Consider the following 17,972-nt stretch of genomic DNA (forward strand, 5'->3'; position numbering starts at 1 on the left):
TTCTAAGACTTCTCTTTGTTTACTTTATAAGAAGAGATTTTATTTAAAAAAAATTTAATATTTATTCATTTTTGAGAGAGACAGAGTGCAAGCAGGGGAGGGGCAGAAAGAGAGGGAGACACAGAATCTGAAGCAGGCTTTAGGCTCTGAGTTGTCAGCACAGAGCCCGATGCTGGGTTTGAACCCAATAACCGTGAGATCATGACCTGAGCCAAAGTCAGAGTGACTCTTAACCTACTGAGCCACCCAGGCATCCCTGTAGGACAAGGTTTCAAATGATGTTTTGAAAATTGTGGGGATAGGTTGGTGTTGAAACCTGAGAGTTTTGAGATTAAACTGTGAGGCTTCCTTCTCTGTTCCCAGAGGGAAGGTCAGCCCTAGCTCTTGGCTGGGCGGGGGGAGTTCAAATGCAGCTCAGCTTGGAGCAGTGGTACTGTGAGGCTGCTCTACCCCAGACATGTGTGCATTCTCGTCTTTGACCTTGAGGCCAGGTGATACCACGTTGGCCAGTGGGACTGGAGGCTTAGTAATGATTTTCAGGAGACGCCTGGCCTTCTGTGCTCTGATCCATTTTTAAATGTAAATGAGGACTGACTGGGAGCTAGCAGGGGGTCATCCCTTCATTTGCTGTGTCTTCTTGTCCCCTTGTCTGTGTCCAAGGTGGTGTTCCTGCCACCTTGTTAATGTATGTATGGGATCAACAGGGCCGGGTGAACTCATTTATCTTTATGAAAGGATGGCCTTCAGAGTCATCGAATAAATTAAATGTCTTGTGGCATAGTTGCCATTACTGTCCCTGAATTAAATGACCAGAAGGCGGTGAGCCAGCAAAAATGAATGAGGATTTGGATTATTAAAGTAGTTCTGTCCTCACTGAAGGAAGCCAAAGGATAATTCATTATGGTGTTCACACTGATCGAGTTTATAACTGTGTACTAAGTTGTCATACATATTTAATGTAGATTTTCTGTTTCCTATGAATTATCAAGTTGTATTTTTTTTAAAGGCAACAGTGTACTTTGCCTGTAGTTTGAAGAGACCTGGAGAGGAAGAAGTCCAACATGAGGGGCTCTGCATTTGAACCCAGGGTTACACAAGGTGGCTGGGGGGGCTGTCTTCTCTGAGTGAAGCCTCTGTCTACAAGCTCCTGGGTGTCTCTGTGGCCCAGCCTTGCACTTTCTAATGCCAGCTCAATCCTTATCTTTTACGAGGACCCTAGTGCCTCCCACCTCACAGTGGTCCCCTCCTTCTCCCAACTCCTCAACACAACACCTCCATCCCTAACCTGGACTCCCTTCTTTTGAGGTGCTGTGGGCAGTGGTCCCAGCACTCTGCCTCACCCCACCTGCCCAGGTGCTGTTGTGTGCATGCTGAGCCTCAAAGGCAGTGGAGAGAACTTGGGTGTATGGCTCCCTGTCAGAAGAATACCCAGCTGGAGGGTAAGTGCCCTCCAAAGTGGGGTGCTTTCTGTCCTGCCAGTTCATGATGTAGATATATGCTGGCCTGTTTTGGCTGCTTTGGTCTTCAGTATATTTTAGCTAGCAGTGAGTGGCTGGAAAAGCCTCCAAGGGGCTTTATGGAAGTCACTTATACTCATTAGACCACTAAGTGAGGGGCACCCCTCACAACACCTCACCCTCCTAACTGTCCCTTTAAAGATGCTTTGAGATGGTCAGTTCTTTATTCCTATTTATTCATGACTTTATTCATCCATGAAAGGGCAAAGGTGCTTAATAGCAGACTTGGGTCCTCTGCCCAGTGCTGTAACAGTTATTCAGTCAGAGGGATGGATCTCTGGGCTTTTCATTGGTGAGCGTGGGACCACAGGGTAATTGGGCTTGCTCAGGGGTCCAGAACCTGAAAAATTCCCACCAGAGGACTCGCTCCTGTGTGTCCAGACCCCAAATCTGTCTGGGACACAGCATTAGTAAAATGAAGTTTAGAAAAAAATGTGAAATAATCTAGCCAGGGGCAGTATCTTTTTATTCCACTCTGGCTACTTTGCAGTGAACCTGTGGGCACTTCTGCTCACTGCTGAGCTCCTCTAGAAGGTCCAAGGGTCTGTGACAGCCAGGACAGGGCTGTGACTGAGCACAGTAAACAGCACAGGTGCAGTCTTGCTGTGAGGTGGAAGTCACTGACAGTGGAGGACGGGCACCTCGAACCTCTGGAGCCAGGGGATGACCCAAACTTCAGAGTAGCAACTGAAAGTCTGAAACAAAGAAGAATCCTCCTGAGAATCTTCCTGGGGCAGAGGCTGCCCTCCCGACATGCTCCACAGAGGTTAAGTTCTGGTGCTGCTGCCTGTGGGCTGTGCATGTGCACACATACCTGTGTGTGTGTGCATTTTCCTTATTAAGCTCTCCTCCTGCCCCAAGTTGTTTTGAAGAATTTCACATCTACAGAGAAGTTGAAAGAGTGATTCAAGAATATATACTTCTTTCATTTGCAAATTGAATTTTGCCACATTTGCTCTCTCCCTGCATGTATATGTGTGTCTATAATTTCTGAACTGTTTGAAAACTCTTTTTGCTGTAACTACCCCTGTCCGGAAGTTCGTGGTGTTTATTTCCTGGAGGTGTGTCCCTCAGGTAGGAGGAAGTGTGGGGTGGGCAGGTTGAGGTGCTCTCTTGGGAGTCTCATCTCTGTGTTCTCCTGGGTCTGTGAGTGAGATTTGGAACTTTGCAGGCAGAGAGGTGATGAAGGGGGTGTTTCCCAAAGTCCTAGGGAGCGGGTAGGGGCTGGGACAGCAGTGAGTACGTGTAAGGAGGCGAGACCCCTTTGATTACCCGTTGTAAGGTGTGGTTGGTCTGGAAGTCACAGTTGTCTAGACTAGGGTGCTGGGTCTTCTTGCAAGAAGTTCTGCCAATCTCCATGTCCAGCATGTACTTCAGACCCTTCACAATCTAAGGGGGAAACAGGCCACATCTGTGTTACTTGGCCACACCAGCAGGAGGCATGGAGACAGGGAGGAGAGAAGCCTGGACGTGACCCCTGGAAAGGGGCTCACCAGAGAGCTCTGGGAGGGACACTGCTGCCTAGACCCCAGAACCCTCCCTTCTTACCCATTCATGTTGGTCCTGCTCATGGCACCAGTTCTTGGTTCCCAGGTGAGACTGCGGCTCTGTGTCCAAGACATTTCCTTCCTGCCCAGAACTCTCCATCAGCAGGGATGGGCCCTGTGCCTGTGAAGGTGAACTGATGCCCCCTTCACGCCCAACACTCACCTGCAGCCTGTGCTGATCTGCTGGTTAGTCCCTGCCCTGTATGCCAGCAGTGGTTAATTTTTTCCCAGTTTCAAAATAGATCTTCTCCACTTGCATGTGGCAGCAACCTGGATCATCTCCTTGTTTGTGGTCTCTCAATAAAGCCTCAGCCCCACTAAGAACCAGGTGAAATAAAGTCCCCAATGTCACCAAGGGATAACCTCCCATCCACCAGCTCCTGTAGGCCCTCGAGCACCAGCAGGAGCATCACGAGCTTATGGTGTTCCCGCAGGAGGTGAGAGCCAGGCTTGAGAAGATCCCACAGCCCCTTGAGGGGAGTCCCTGCAGAGCTAACACTTCGGCTATTTTCATGGGACAGCTTTTCAAAGCCCACTGTACACCAGACTGCCTTTCTACAACACACTTTCTGATCATAAAAATATGCTGCCCTTTAACAAGTTTACAGTTTTGGGGCACCTGGGTGGCTCAGTCAGTTGAGCATCCAACTTGGGTTCAGGTCACGATCTCATGGTTTGTGAATTAAAGCCCCACATCAAGCACTCTTCTGTCAGCCTGGAGCCTGCTTGGTATTCTCTGTCCCTCTGTCTCTGTGCCCCTACCCCACTTATGCTTTCTCTCAAAAATAAATAAGTTTGCAATTTTCAAAAAGTATAAAGATGTTTAGAATTTCCAATAATCTTGTTACACAGGGGTACCATTATTAGTATGTGTAAAAACTGTTAGAGTAGGACCACCTCACCACCTTTCCTTGGGGTTTGTGTGTGGGTAAGGGGCAGTGGTTTGGGCAAAGCTCTGTGAGTGAAAAACATGGCCCAAATGGAAAATGGCAAGATGTCCTATGGGGCTGCTGTGGGGGCGAGACAGGGCAGGGGCTCTGATGGGTGATGCAAGTGTGTGCACTCTGCAGGGGCAATGCTTTCCTCGCTTTGGTTCCTGTGGGGTGGCTTTCCACTTCTTCCCACTACCACCACCCCCCACTCCCACCCAGCAGCCTTCAGCATGCCCAGTGCCAGTTGCCCCGTTCCGCCCCTGCCCTCCTTGGTTTAGTTCCAGATGTGCTGTGGGCCACAACCTGATGGCTCCTCCCAGAAGCATGCTTTCGTAAGAGGTGGCTCAGGGCCTTTTGGCTGTGCCCTTGGTGACTCTGGCTTTGGCTGCTCATGGGCTGTTTGTGTGGCTGCTGCTCTCAGCCTCCTGGCCTGCCTGGGTCTGTGTTCTTGATGGATGGGTACTAGGTGGGCCAGCCCCTGGTAAGATAGGAGTCACTGCAGCCTGGCCTCTTAGGGATGTCCTTGACGGGCTGTTCGTGAGACCCAGACCCTCACCTGGACCAGGGCTCTGCTGATGTGGGACTCCTTGAACAAGAAGATGTCATTTGTGCAGTTGTTGAACCTTTCAACGCTGTGTCTGGCTGCTTTGAGGACTGCTGAGTCATTGGGGTTTATTGTTTTAGGAAATCCTGGTTTCACATCTGAGTTAAGGGTCTGGGCACAAAAATCTGAAAGAGAGAAGCACAGAACTAGACAAGAACATTACTGTTAGCAGGGTCCTCAGGCCAGTGTTGCACCTCATACCTTGGTTCTCCTGTCTGCTCCCAGTGTGGCCTCCAGCCATCTACCTACCCCCTCAACCAGCCACCCCACACCCCACATGGCATTTATCATGCGTCCCCATGGTTGCTCCCTACTCAGAGCTGAGGACCAGCTGAGACCAGTGAGTGGTCTGGTGATGAATAAAATATAGTCCTGTCTCTGTGCCTGCCCACACAGCCTCCTTCAGAACCCAGGTTCATTTCTAATGCATTAAAGAAAACCGAAACATGTCTCCAGGTGGCAGAGCCTCTGGGCAGGATGCAGCCCCAGGGGTTAGAAGAATCACCCCAGTTGGCCTTTGAGGCCACCACCATCTGGCCCCAGCTCCTCAGCTTGTCCCCAAGAAGTGGACCATGGGGAAGTGCCCAAAGGCCTGTCCTACTTTCTTACTTGTGGTTACACTCCTACTGTACCCTGCCTCAGTGACTCTTGTCAGAATCTGCCAAGCTTCCAGGCTCTGGGTTGGCCTCCCCAGGGGCCCCAGCTCCTGGCAGCAGCATAGCCCAGTACCCCTCATGTTCTGCCTTCTTCTGTGCTGTTCTGGATACAAGTCTGAGGATGGGGGTCAGGCCTGGGCGACATTCCCACCCAGCTCCACTGCAGAGCTGGTGTATGGTGGAGGGAGGGATGGCTGGCTTGCTTTCATCCTTCCATGCTGTTCCTATTCCACAGAGGCCCATATTTGGATAAAAGATGGGGTAAAAAACATGAGGGGCTTCTCCCCCAGCAGCTGGGTCCCTCAGTGCTTGACAGAGCCTGGCAGAACTAGGGACCCCCACACCCCTGCCCTGCTCTCCACATCCTCTGCTTTCAGCTCCCACAGAAGCAGAGCCAGGCCACACTCTGAAGAAGGACCCGACTTTATTTATTTGTCCAGCTCACTCACTGGCCCTTCTGGAGCCCTCCTCATCCCGCAGGCTCAGGGGGTACAGAATCTATGTTCACTGGAGTTCACATTCCATAAATAAACAGGCAAGACAAACACTAGAGAAGCAAGCAGGTGAAGCAAGGCAGGAGCTGTGCAGGGGTCTGTCCACAGGAGATGCAGGATCAGGCTGTGCCATCTGCACAAATCTGTACAGAGAGCCCGGGGGCAAGCTGTGGGCCAGGAGGGCAGAGGAGTCTGAGGGCCCAGGACCCCAGTGTGGCTGAAGCAAGGAGGGCATGTAGAGAAGGGCTGAGAGCCGAGGCATGGGTGTGTGCCAATTTGGGTTACAAACTATTATAAAGAAAACACGAATATATTGGGTGCCCAGGTGGCTCAGTTGGTTGAGCATCTGATTCTTGATTTTGGTTCAGGTCATGATTTCACAGTTTTGTGAGTTCAAGTCCTACATCTGGCTCTGTGCTGACAGTGTAGAGCCTGCTTTAGATTCTCTGTCCCCCTCTATCTCTGCCCCTTACCCGCTCATGCTCTGTCCAAATAAATAAATAAACTTAAAAAAAAAAAAAAAAAAGCCCCACAGGTTCTGTATCACAACAAGCCAATGGTGGCCTTTTCTGGTTGGTGGCTCATTTCATGGTGAATTTAGGTTTCTCTGTTTGTCAGTTTTTCTACAGTATTTGTCAATTTTTCTACAGTGGACAACTGGTGTATTAAAATAAAAAGTCAGGGGCACCTGGGTGGCTCAGTCAGTTAAGCGTCCAACTTTGGCTCAGGTCATGATCTCATGGTTTTGTGAGTTCGAGCCCCGCGTTGGGCTCTGTGCTGACAGACAGCTCAGAGCCTGGAGCCTGCTTCGGATTTTGTGTCTCCCTCTCTCTCTATCCCTCCCCGACTAATGCTCTGTCTCTCTGTGTCTCAAAAATAAATAAATGTAAAAAATAATAATAAAAACAATTTTTTAAATAAAAAGTCAAAAGTTTGGAGGGAAAAGTCTAAATAAACTGGTGGGAGGGAGAATGGGAAGAGGATTTTACATTTGTAAACTGCTTTACTAAGACTTTCTCCCAGAGTTCCCTGAAATATTAGCATGCCAGAGATGATCCTGAGCTGAGTGGTTTTATTTCATTAACTAAATTAAACAGATTGTGACAATCAGCTCCTCAGTAGCATGGCCACATTTCAGGTGCTCAGTAGCTACACGTGGTTGTGGCTGTGGGTATAGATAGGGACATGGTGTCCTGAGCTGCTCTGAGACTTTGCTTCCCTCTACTGTGACCTTGGGGAGCACCTGTGGTGCAGGGGGCTATGTTCAGTCAGGGGAGGCCTGAGTTTAGCACCAGGCAGAGGTGCCGAAACAGCAGGAAGTGGAGACTCAGGATGTGTGGGTAGCAGCAGCACTAACCAAGCTTCCGGGCTGAGCATATGTAAGGTGGAGAGATTAGTCCTGACCTGTCCCCAGCCCACCCCAGCCCACCCCATCCCCTCCTGAGAGACAAAGTCTGGCTCAGGTCAGAGACACTCAAGTGCATTTGGGTTGAGGAAGATAATGGTGACAAGGCATGCAGGCCTTCAGGGAGTCAAGATACTTGCTGGTTCCCTGGGTTGTCAAGAAATCTCAACTTGAGGGGAGGAAGTGGCAGTGTAAGTTCAACAGAGCTTTAATAGAAGCTCTGGGAGCTTCTAGAATGGAAGCTGCATTGGGATGTTCCACTGGGGACAAGGAGTCCCCCACCCATGGGGACTGACAGAAGGGGGCTGAGGGAAATGCCTGTTACCTTGTATGGGAGTGGGGGTAGGAGTTAGATAGGGCCAGTGGGCTGGCTGGGCCTAGGAAGTGCTGAGCAGGATGGTGCCTTGTGTGCTGTGCCCCTGCTATGGCACAAGACCCCCTTGTGCACACAGTGCCTTGTATGCTGTACACCTCCTTGTGTACATGAGACCCCTGCCAAGTGTGAGAACCAGGACAGGTGGGATGGGAGGTGGGCACTGGCTGGTTGCTGTCCCCTCCCCTGTGTGAGTAGTACAATGGAAGGAGGACTGGCATGGGAAGGTACAGGTCTGTGTGTTCTGTGGCCCTGGGCTTCCTGCTGTCTGGGGAGGGCCAGCACTGCTTGACCAAGCAGGGCCCTGCCTGGCAGATGGATCTTCCCCAGCTGGTTCCTTGGGCCAAAGGCGAAACATCAAGACTAAGCCCATGATACCTCTGTGAGGCTCCCAAAGCTTTAGCAGCCCCAAGGACCTGCCCTCTGTCCCCTGTGAAAACAGCATACTGCTGGTGCCCTTACCAACACAGGGTTATGGCCATCTGCTGGCCTCAGTTTCCCTCATAGCTTTGTCCCTTACAACACTGGGATTCTCTTGCAGGAATCCAGCCCTCACAGGACAGTCTTTGGTTAAAGTCTCTGAAGATGGAAACAAGGAAAACTACTTGTGATCCTTGAGCACCAGCAGCTCGGCTGGTTGGGCTGGGTCAGGCCCTGGAACCTGCATTTCCCCAGCTTCCCACGTGGTTGTGACTCAGGTGGTGTTACTGGGGGGGGCCTCCTGGCCCCTGCACACAAACATGCTAACGTGAGGAGGGAGGGGCTGGGCCCAGGGCCTGCTCCTCTAGCACCTGTGCCTGTTGACCACAGGAAGTGTAGCATGATCTTTAGTTTAAACAAAAAACCATTTTGATAGCTTCATTTCTGCTCATCAATGTAGTCTGGATGGCAGAGAAAGAATGAAGCCACGTTGGCACAAGGATTGAAGCTCTAATGTTATTCCTGCTCTCAGAGATTACAGGACCACCACCCCCCCCCCCTTGCTATGGATCAATATGACTTCTATTTTTTGCTTTGTATAAATTACATTTATTGCTTTTTCTGATTATAAGCTTATGTATTTTTGGTGGGACATTAAAAAAATACAGAAGAATATAAGAACAAAATTAGAAGTCACTCATGATCTCAAAGGTAACCACTGCTAATGGTTTTTTTAAATAAAACGTATTAAATTTAATTTTCCTTGAATTTAACAGGATTAAAAAATGAAGTGAAAATAGGTGCGGCCTAACCTCAGATAAGTGTCCTGTTCAAACATGTGATGTTGGTTCCTGAGCAATTTCGGTAATGTTACAAAAAGTTTAGGGAAAACACTGAAGTTGGTTTATTTTTATTTAACCACATTTCCTAAAATGTAGGCTTCAAGTCAGTAAAACTTCATCAGCACAGCTGTCTGAACAGTTTTTAATTAAAAAAAAAAAAGTTGAAAAGTCAAATCTATTTTTAGGATCCTTTAAGAGAAATCAACAGGGAAAGGCTTTTCATGGAGAATCAATGTCCCAAAGAGGCAGTGGTCCTTCAGAGAAGAACAGGAGCCACCACGTGGGTTCTGAGCAAGAGATGACAGGGCAGCCTGGGTGGCCTGGGCCAGGGGTGAGCCCCTCCCACACGAAGGGGGCCCTGGGCTGTCATCAGGGATGGGGCATCTGGGTGTGTGCTGTGCAGCTGAAGTCTGGGGAGCAGGACAGCCAGAACTGTTCTTTTCTTGTCACAACCAAGGGCAGCATGTGTCCCCATTCCACCCAGGAGAGACTAAGGCCCCAGAGGAGTGCAGAGTGGGTTTAAATCAGCTTCAAATAATTATAAAGACCAAACATTTTTTTTTTCTCATCCAAGAAGTATTTCTTGTAGGTGCTACACTACAGGTAATGCCAAATGACTTAGAGCCTGGGGAGCCCACAGTCCTGGAGGGGAGGTTGGAAGGGGAGGTGCGCAGGCCGGGAGGCTCCCAGGAAGCTGACACTGGGCAAGAAGAGAGCCCTGGGGGGAGGGGGTGGAGGCTGGAAAATGGGAGGCCACTGAAAAAACTGTGGAGGTGACCCAGGTGAAGAGGACAAGGCTGTGCTAAGACAGGACTGACAGGGCAGCTGGAGGCTGGGGGGCGGGGGCAGCAAGCAAAGGTTGATCCAGGATTCAGACCGGGGACATGGTGATGGCCTGGGTGACAATAGAAAGAGCAATGGGCAGAGGAGCAGTTTTGTGAGGAGAAATGAGAAATTCTGCATGGAGCTGCACTGTGCTGCCCCTGCCCAGGCAGGTGGGCCTTCCCTAGGGAGTGCAGTCCCAGATTCTGCATCACAGCCTGAATGGTTCTGATGCCAGCTGGGGAGTGAGTGGGGGGCACACCCAGAAGGGCACAAAGCCTGGGGGAACAGCAAAGATGAAGGTGGGCAGATGTCCCTTGTGGGGCCTGGCCAGGGTGGACAAGTATGAAAGGAGGGCATGCAGGCTCTGCCAGAGCAGCCCCGGGAGCAGGATGCCCAGGGACCCTTCATGTTCTCAGGAGAGGAATAACTGTAGCTGATCTTGAAGAAAATGACTCAAGAGACTAGGCAAGACACCAGGGCACAGGGGGACCTGGGGGCAGATGAGGGAGACAGCAGGCTGTGCTGGGCTGAGTGGGGGACCGAGGTCTGCCCCCAGCATGCAGTTGTAACAGCACCCGGGACTGAGCACTCGGGGTGCAGATGCAAGATGCTAAAGTTAGGGGGCTGCTTATCTGAGGCTGCTGTAGCCTCCTCCCAGGGGCCGTGCACTCAGCAGGCCCAGGACAGCGGGCACTGCAGCAGAACCTGTGGGTAGGAATCAGCTAGGGGGCAGCCGGGGATCCCACAGTCTCCGCAGCTGCTTGGGGCCTGCCCCAGGGGATCTCCCCCTGTCGTCTTCCATAAACCACCCCTCCTCCTTGTTCAACACCCAGAGGAGTCTAAAAGTCTCCTCTCCCTCTGATCAGAATGGGAGGCAGAGCTTCAAGGAAATGTTCTGCTATTCCTTGCTTAAAAATGTAACTTTCCATATAAATCCCAAATGATTCCTACTCCCAACATCCTGTCCTGTTCTCCATCTGCCTCCACACCCTTTCCTTCAGAGTATGACACTGACCCCTGTTTGTGTGCCAGGCTCTGGAGGCCACCCCAAGGTGCTCTCCGAGCACCTCCTCTCTAAGGGGAGTACTGCATGTACAGGCCCCAGAACACCTAAGAGTTTAAATGAAATCCACAATTGGACAGATGATGCCAAAGCTTGGGGACACTGCCAGGATGTTACCTGCTGCAACAGTTGACTGTTTCTACACAGAGTAAAGAGGAGTAATCTGCCTTGGAATTACCACCAAACTTACAAGCAATGTCTGTAAGAGACATGGGGCAAAGACTTCCTCACCAAGAACAGCTGGTAAAATAATCCAGTAGTAAATGCTTTTGGTAGACGTTCCTTAATTTACTTTTCTGAAAAACTAAGATGTGTTGGACACATGTCCTGTAGGAAGGCAGTAGAACCCAGGATGCTGGTCATGTGTCCCAAGTACTGAAGCTGTTTGGAAGACTAGACCCTTTGGAGAGAGCTGTGGTCCCCTCCAGCCTGCCCTGCCCCACCCTGATTGCTACTTTGGGGGTCCCAGTTATGAGGGGGGGGCTAGTTCCTGCAAGTGGAAGGAAAAGGGGGTGCTCTGGGGAGGCTGGGGTTCCCCATCACCTTTCTCTTTCAGGAGTGTTCTACTGGAGGTGGAGGGAACCCCAGCTTGTGAAACTATCCCTGAGAAGGGAACCAGGGTGCCCAAGAGCCAAATGCTGACAGTCCCTGCAGATGCCTCTTCCCCTGTCACCTGGGGTGGTTTCCTCTGTGCAGCTGCTTGGACACATCCACGCTGGGCTTTCCCCAACAGCATCTCTGAGCCCTTGTTGTGGGTCAGGTGTTGAGACGCATGGGGAGGGGGCCCTATAGGTTCCTGCTCCTAGAGCTTACAGTCTGGAAGGCTATGCTTAAGAACTTGGGTGGTAGGTAGTGAATGTTAGGCTCATGGGTACTGGGGTCCACTGGGGTAGGGTACTGCCCCTACCTGGAGATGTCACCCTGAGCCCCATATCCGTGTGCTCTTCTTGTAAGACACAAAAATTCAGTAAGTCTGGGTCATTGCCATGAATTCCATGGGGCTGCACCCACCCAGCTGTGTTCTGGGGGCTCTCAGTTAAGGATAGGCCCATCCTTTTGAGGCTACATATGGTTAGTCCTTGATTTAACCCACTGACGCATGCTCAGAATTTGAATCCCAGCTATGCCTCTCAGGCTGTGAAGTCTTGGGCAAGTTGCCTACCCCTCTCTGAGCCTCTGTATCCTTCTCTGTAAAATAGGGATGTTGATGGCACTGGCCTCACAGAGCAGTGATGAGAAGACAGGAGCCAGTCCAAATGAAGTTTTATGGACAAATGACATGAATAGTGTAATGATTAACAAATATCAAATATGCAATATGGCTACAGCAGAGGTCGCTGAGGGTAAACAGGTGACCCCCATGGGCCCAGATGCAGCCTATAGCAGTTCTCAGGGCCCCTTCCCAGGATGCAGGGGAGTGTGAACCTTGCTGCTGGTGGTCTTTGGGTGTGGCAGGTGTACCTAGCCCTTGCTACTGGTAACAAGAACTCATGTCATCTTACAGGTGGAAAGAGTGGTGGCTGCTGGTCTCTGGGGCCTCTGCTCTGGCAGCCCTGTAAATGGGAAGATGGGCCACTGCAAGTTTGGCTAGGGGCAGGGGAGGGAGGCAGAGTATGACATGGCAGCCCAGTGGAGCCTCCCAGAGAGACAACAGATGGGCTAAGGACAATGATGCAGCAATTTCCCAAGTCCTGAAGGGATCAGAGAGGGAAGCTGCCATGGGGCTCTGCATTTCTGTCAGTGCAATTTAGTGTCTGTGTGTGGGGAAGTCATATGCCCAAATGGCACCATCATCAGGGGCCCTGTCATACTCTACTCCCCCATGGGAAGGCTCTGGAATCTGTTCTCAGAGGAGGGAAGGGAAAGGCTGTCAGAGCCATGGAGGCAGAGTTGGGGCTGGGCTGAGTTCCTGTCTCTGTCCATCCACCAGACAAGAGGGGCCTCCAAGCCCCTCTTTCTGAGGTTCTTGCTGGGCCTTCATCTGTCAAATGAAGGAAGCACCAGAAGGGATTACATCAGAGGGGTGGGGGTGGGGGAAGCTATCAGCATGGCAGACATGGCAGAGACTCAGAGCAGAGATGTGGGTGGGTGGCTCCCAAGCACCCCAGACCCAGTGAGAGTGCTTTCCATGGGCCCCCACAGTCAGGACTCTCCAAGGTGATGCAGTTATTTACCCATCTCATGGATGGTGACACTGAGGCTTAGGGAGCTAGGCTGCAGGTTCCACAGCTAGTAGGTTTGGGGAGTCTATGGTGCCCCAAGGCTCTCTGCATGTAAGTGTGGGCTCTGGACTTTCCAGATGCTGCTCAGTGACAGAGAGTAGGTCTCACAGCGGAGGGCTGCTGCTGTGGTAGAGCCCATCTCCCCTACCTCCCAAGGGGACAGGCGGCTCTGGTGTGGGCATGGATTGGAGAGGGTTTGGTCCAGCAGTAAGCAGCAGCAGAGGGAGCACCTGCCAGCAAGAGGCCACTAGTAGTTGGCCAGTGCCACCTGTCTCTGGATTTCCCACTCAATCCTGTCCCTGTCCCTGCTTTGTTCAGTGAGGAAACAGGCAAGCAGAGGAATGTGGCAAAACAATTGACAATGAGTGTGAATAATGAAATCCCAGTATAGTTAAGACAGCAGGCTCCACATCTCTCCAGCAGACCCTTCACTAAGGTTTTGAGAAGGAATGTGCTGAACATCCAGTTTCTTCCCCTGATGTCCCCTCCTGGGATGGGCACTAAGTAGGGGGCACAGGAAGACAGTGGCATCCCGGGGAGAAGGGGGGTCCTAACCATGAGAGCTAAGAAGGAGGGTTGAGGAGAGAGAGGAAGCAGGGTGTCCTGTCCCTGATGTCCCCAAATGCAGCACCCACCTGAGACAATCCAGAGGTCAGAGGCAGTGTCACCATGAGGGCATGTGAGGCCTCCACCATATAAGTTAAAGGAGGTGTAGTGGGGGCCCTCTAAGTCCCCACCAGTGACCCTGGCCTATGATTCCAGTGATGGGAGGGCATCGCCTGCTTCTCCGTGCTCTAGTGAGGACAGGTGCTCACTGGCTGTGTAGCTTGGGCAAGTCACCCAGTCTCCTGCCTCAGCTACCAGGAGCACAGCAGCGACTTCCTCCCTCCCCTTCTCCCCCAACGCTGGACCGGCAGGAAGTATTTGATATTCAGGCTCCCAGGAGCCAAGTCGAAGGACAGCAGCAGGAACTAACCATTGGACATTCCGGGGCTAGGTCCCCGTGGAGGAGCCACAGGAAAGCTTCCCTTGGGCGGACGGTTCTCAGGCCCCCGGTCTCTGGAGGGGCTGAAAACAAAGGACGCTTCCCTGCCCGCCCCCTCCCCCCGCCCGCCCCAGGCAGTCCCTGGGGCTCAGCAACATGACTTGGGCAACCTGGCTGGAAGCTCATGGCGCACCCAGCCGCCGTCGGGCAATTTCGGGACCTTGCCACGGGGACGACCAGAGCCCTGGAGCCCTGACACGAAGTGGCCCAGGGGAGACCCTGTCCTTACCTCGCGAAGGGCGCCCGGTGGTGCTCAAGACCAGGCAGCAGAAGGCGAGCAGCTCCCGGGCTTGCCGCATGGCTGCCTGCGTGGAGAGCGGTGAGCACTGGGGTAGTCGGTGCCCAGTGCTGGAGAGCAGGGGGGGCCCCGCCCTGCAAACCGCCCCCAGGCCGGGGTGGGGGCTGCCTGCCTCCGGCTGGGGCGGCGCGGGGCGGTGATGGTTTCTTGCTGAATCATTTTGACTAGAAGCTCCTCACCTCCACATCTTTGGGCTACCAAGTCAACCGCTTCCTTTACAAAAGTTTCCAAACCGTTTATTTGCAAGGGGAGGAGGAAGAGAAATGAGAAGCTGTGAACAAAACCTTCGTGATTTTTCTACCTTCAGAACGTACATGGAAGAGAACGCATTAAAAAGATAACGGGGGCGCCTGGGTGGCTGCGTTGGTTAAGCCGCGGACCCTGTTTGGCTCAGGTCATATCTCACCGTTCCTGAGTTGGAGCCCCAAGGCTCTGTACTGACGGTGAGGAGCCAGTTTGAGATTCTCTCTCTCTCTGCCCCTCCCCCAGTTGTTATCTCTCTCTCTCTCTCTCTCTCTCTCTCTCTCTCTCTCTCTCTCTCAAATAAACTAAAAAAAATAATAACAGGGATTTTCAGAAGCAGAATGATCTGAGTTTCCTTTTCCAAAGAAGATACTTCTTAGGCCCAAGATTCCAGCGTTCTGAGTGGCCCCTTGCAGGAGACCACCCTCCTGTTGGTGTCAGTGGGCATCTCCCCCTAGGAAGTGGGCAGGAAAATGGGGTGCAGACTGCAGTTTCAGAGAATGAACATCACCAGGAAACATGCTCCCTTTGGGTTATTACTGCACCTGGAAATGGGCAGACAGCAGTGTTTGCTGGTTAAGTGTATGATTACTTCCCAACTTTGGCTCCACACTGGCAAAGAAGAAGGAAGAACAGAATCTGACCCAAGAGGTTTCCCTTTACATTCCCGGCCCAGCAGTTAGAGTGGGAGCTTTGCAGCCACACAGCCTGAATTTGTTTGAATTCAGCTCTGCCTCTTAACAGCTGGGGACCTTAGGTGAGGAACAGCCTCTCTGTGCCTCAGTTTCCCCCTGATGGTTGTGGTGAGAGTTTGGGGACTTCCTCAGTATAAATCCTCAGGGCTGGGCTAGAGCACATTGTATGGTCTTAGCTTTGGGGTGGTTCGTACAACCCCCCAGACTTTAGGACTGCCCTACAAGGAGGAAGAAGATGCCTGAGCCTTCCTCAGATGGCTCCTGCTGGGTCATACTGACTTTCAAGTAGGAGATCAGACAAGCCATATCAACTCTTGGGGCCTCCCGGGTCCCTGGCTACCCAGATTTATCGGGAGGACTGTTATTAGCAAAGCTCATTTGGCACAGAGTGTAGATGGTAGATTGTGGCATTCAATAAGGGCCCCCACTTTCTGCTGGGTCTGCTGTGTCAGTCGTGGACACTCACCCTCTGGCTGTCAGTGGCCACGACACAAGGGCTCCAAGGTGGTGTCTCCTTGCCAGGCTCTGTGCCCTGATCATGTGTGCCAGGTTTGGTATTCATCCTCAGCAGGGGGCTGGGCTGCAGGAGAGGTGGGTGTCATGGCATTGGTGTCTGTGCCCATGGACACAATTGGCAGCCTCAAGGCAATTCAAACACATTGAATTTTACTGCAGAGGGTGCATCTTGACACAGACGGTGTGAACTTCCGGGCAGCCCTGCTTTCAGGGTGCTTGGCTTGTTTCCTCCACTGTCCCTCCCTTTGCAAGTTTGCAAGAAAAATCCAATGGCATGGCTCTAGTTATTGGATTCATTACCTATTACTGCATAGCAAACAACTACAAACTTAGCAGATTGAAACACATGTTTATTGTCTTAGTAATTGCGGGTCAGGATCTGGCACAGCTTAGCTGGGTTCTCTGCTTCAGGGCTTCACCAGGCTACAATTCAGGTGTTGACTGGGACTGAGTCCCATTTAAGGGCGCAACTGGAGAAGGATCCCCTTTCAAGCTCATGTGCTTGTTGGCCATCCTCAGTTCCTAGCCATGTGGGCCTTCCCAACATGGCCACTGGCTTCCTTAAAGCCAGCAAGGGAGAGAGAATGTCCTAAAAAAATGACTTCAGGCTCTCTGAGCCTTGAGAGTTTCATGTGCACAAAGGGCACAAGCTGGGCTCTTTGTGGTTTGTGAGGGTCCAATCTTAGCAAGTGTGAAGGCAGCCCCCCAAGGCCTGTTGACTCACCTGAAGACAAATGGCAATGAAACATGCATCTCACAGAATCCATGGGAGGGTAAATGGGACAATGTGTGTTGGGCACTTGCAAGGTTGTAAAAGCTTCATCCGTTGAAAAACATGGTAAAGGTTTGTTTGTCCATAGCTTCCAGACCAGTGGCCTTCTTCCTAGTCTCTGGGAGGTCAGCTGATCTGGAGCTATGGAGGGCAGGGGTGCCAGGTGGAGGCAGAAAAGGTCTGAGGCTACCTAGGGTTGGTGTGTTGACTGGATGGAAATAATCAGAAGAGCCGATGTTTGTTGATCACCTCCTGGATGCACAATAGCAAATTGGCTCAGTTAATTGTTATCATAACTCTTTAAGATGGGTATCAGTGTTCCCACTTTGCAAATTAGAAAACTGAGCTTCGGGGAGGGAAGTCACTTGCCTGGGGTCACACAGCTTGCTTATTCTAGGGCTGGGCTTGATCCTAGCTCTGAAGCTCAGCCTGAGGTCTGGACTGTGAAGATCAATAAAGGAAACCTCACTAAAGTGGGGTGGAGAGGCTAGAAGGGGGAGCCCTGCCACTAAACACCAATTACAGGAAGAGTTGTCAATTACAGACCCCAACAGAAGAGTCCCCAACAGGAAAAAATCATCAATCGCAGATCCCAATAGGGAAAAGATGTACATTGCATCTCCTGCAAGAAATCTACTACTTCTGCAACTCAGCTAATGAGAAACCGTCATCACCCTGAATTCTTGCTTCTGTCCAATACACATTGGTTTCAAATAACCACTTGCAATTTCCTCCTTCTTCTCCATTAAATAATGTTCCTCTGCTTTGCTGGACTTGCCTATGGTTTTGCAGGAGCGTGCCTGTCCCAAGTTGCAGTTCCCTGCTATTCCTGGATAAACCCATTTTTGCTGTTAAAATAAGTGACTGTTTTATTTTTAAGCTTAGCAGGACTTTCCACAATGCTCTTTCCAGCAGAGGAGGCTGCTTGCAGATTCACCTGCTCAGCAACACAGCGATATTACACTGAGTTCTGGGAATGTTCTGGAGTCCTGGCATCCTAGAAGACAATTGAAGGCCACAGCCTTGTCCAGAAGGGAAGAGCCTGGCAGGCCCCTTTGGGATACTTTCAAGATCTGACATTTGATGTTCCTTTGCATATCTGTTGTTTCTATAGAGGAGAGAATGAGTGTAGGGTCAGAAGACCAGTTTGGGTTGATTCTGGGCTTGGAGTTTTGTGCTCTGTGACCTGAGCATGTGCATTTAATCTCAGGAAAAGTGACCTTCTGTTCTTGTACCCAACATCCTCTGTCAGTCCATGGCCCTCACTGCAGGGGCTGGGAGTCTGGGAGGCCCAGTCTCATGGAGGAGAGGCTGAAGGTGAGGGGGATGCAGAGGCCTGGGGGTGAGCAGTGAGGGGGCAGGGGAGTCTCCGTGATGCAAGCCAGGATCCTGGGAGGACAGACCTGACTCCAGAGTGGAGCTCTGAGAGGCTGGATGAAGCCTGACTGGCTTCATGGCTGAGGATCTGTCTTGGACCCAACTTGCATTTGTGCCCACTGGGGC

At 51.4% G+C, this 17,972-nt stretch overlaps 1 protein-coding gene across 3 annotated transcripts; it reads right to left on the reverse strand.

Annotated features, from left to right (window-relative positions):
* Nucleotides 1-1,672: 1,672 nt before the first annotated feature.
* CST7 (cystatin F) lies at nucleotides 1,673-14,357 on the reverse strand. Of its 3 annotated transcripts, XR_009248772.1 has the most exons (5): nucleotides 14,175-14,357; nucleotides 4,553-4,746; nucleotides 2,790-2,906; nucleotides 2,332-2,399; nucleotides 1,673-2,212 (listed from the first exon to the last, which is right to left on the reverse strand). XR_009248772.1 is itself a non-coding variant. In XM_058684689.1 (4 exons), the coding sequence occupies exons 1-4, from the start codon at nucleotides 14,242-14,244 to the stop codon at nucleotides 2,135-2,137; spliced, it is 438 nt and encodes a 145-aa protein (XP_058540672.1). In that variant the 5' UTR covers nucleotides 14,245-14,354; the 3' UTR covers nucleotides 1,673-2,134. The 3 variants fall into 3 exon arrangements, 2 of the variants coding, with proteins under 2 accessions (XP_058540672.1, XP_058540671.1); XM_058684689.1 differs by lacking the exon at nucleotides 2,332-2,399 and having other exon boundaries at nucleotides 4,553-4,725; nucleotides 14,175-14,354; XM_058684688.1 differs by lacking the exon at nucleotides 2,332-2,399 and having other exon boundaries at nucleotides 14,175-14,354.
* Nucleotides 14,358-17,972: the final 3,615 nt, after the last annotated feature.

Source organism: Neofelis nebulosa, chromosome 9 (assembly GCF_028018385.1).
Source record: "Neofelis nebulosa isolate mNeoNeb1 chromosome 9, mNeoNeb1.pri, whole genome shotgun sequence".
Lineage (NCBI taxonomy): Eukaryota > Metazoa > Chordata > Mammalia > Carnivora > Felidae > Neofelis > Neofelis nebulosa.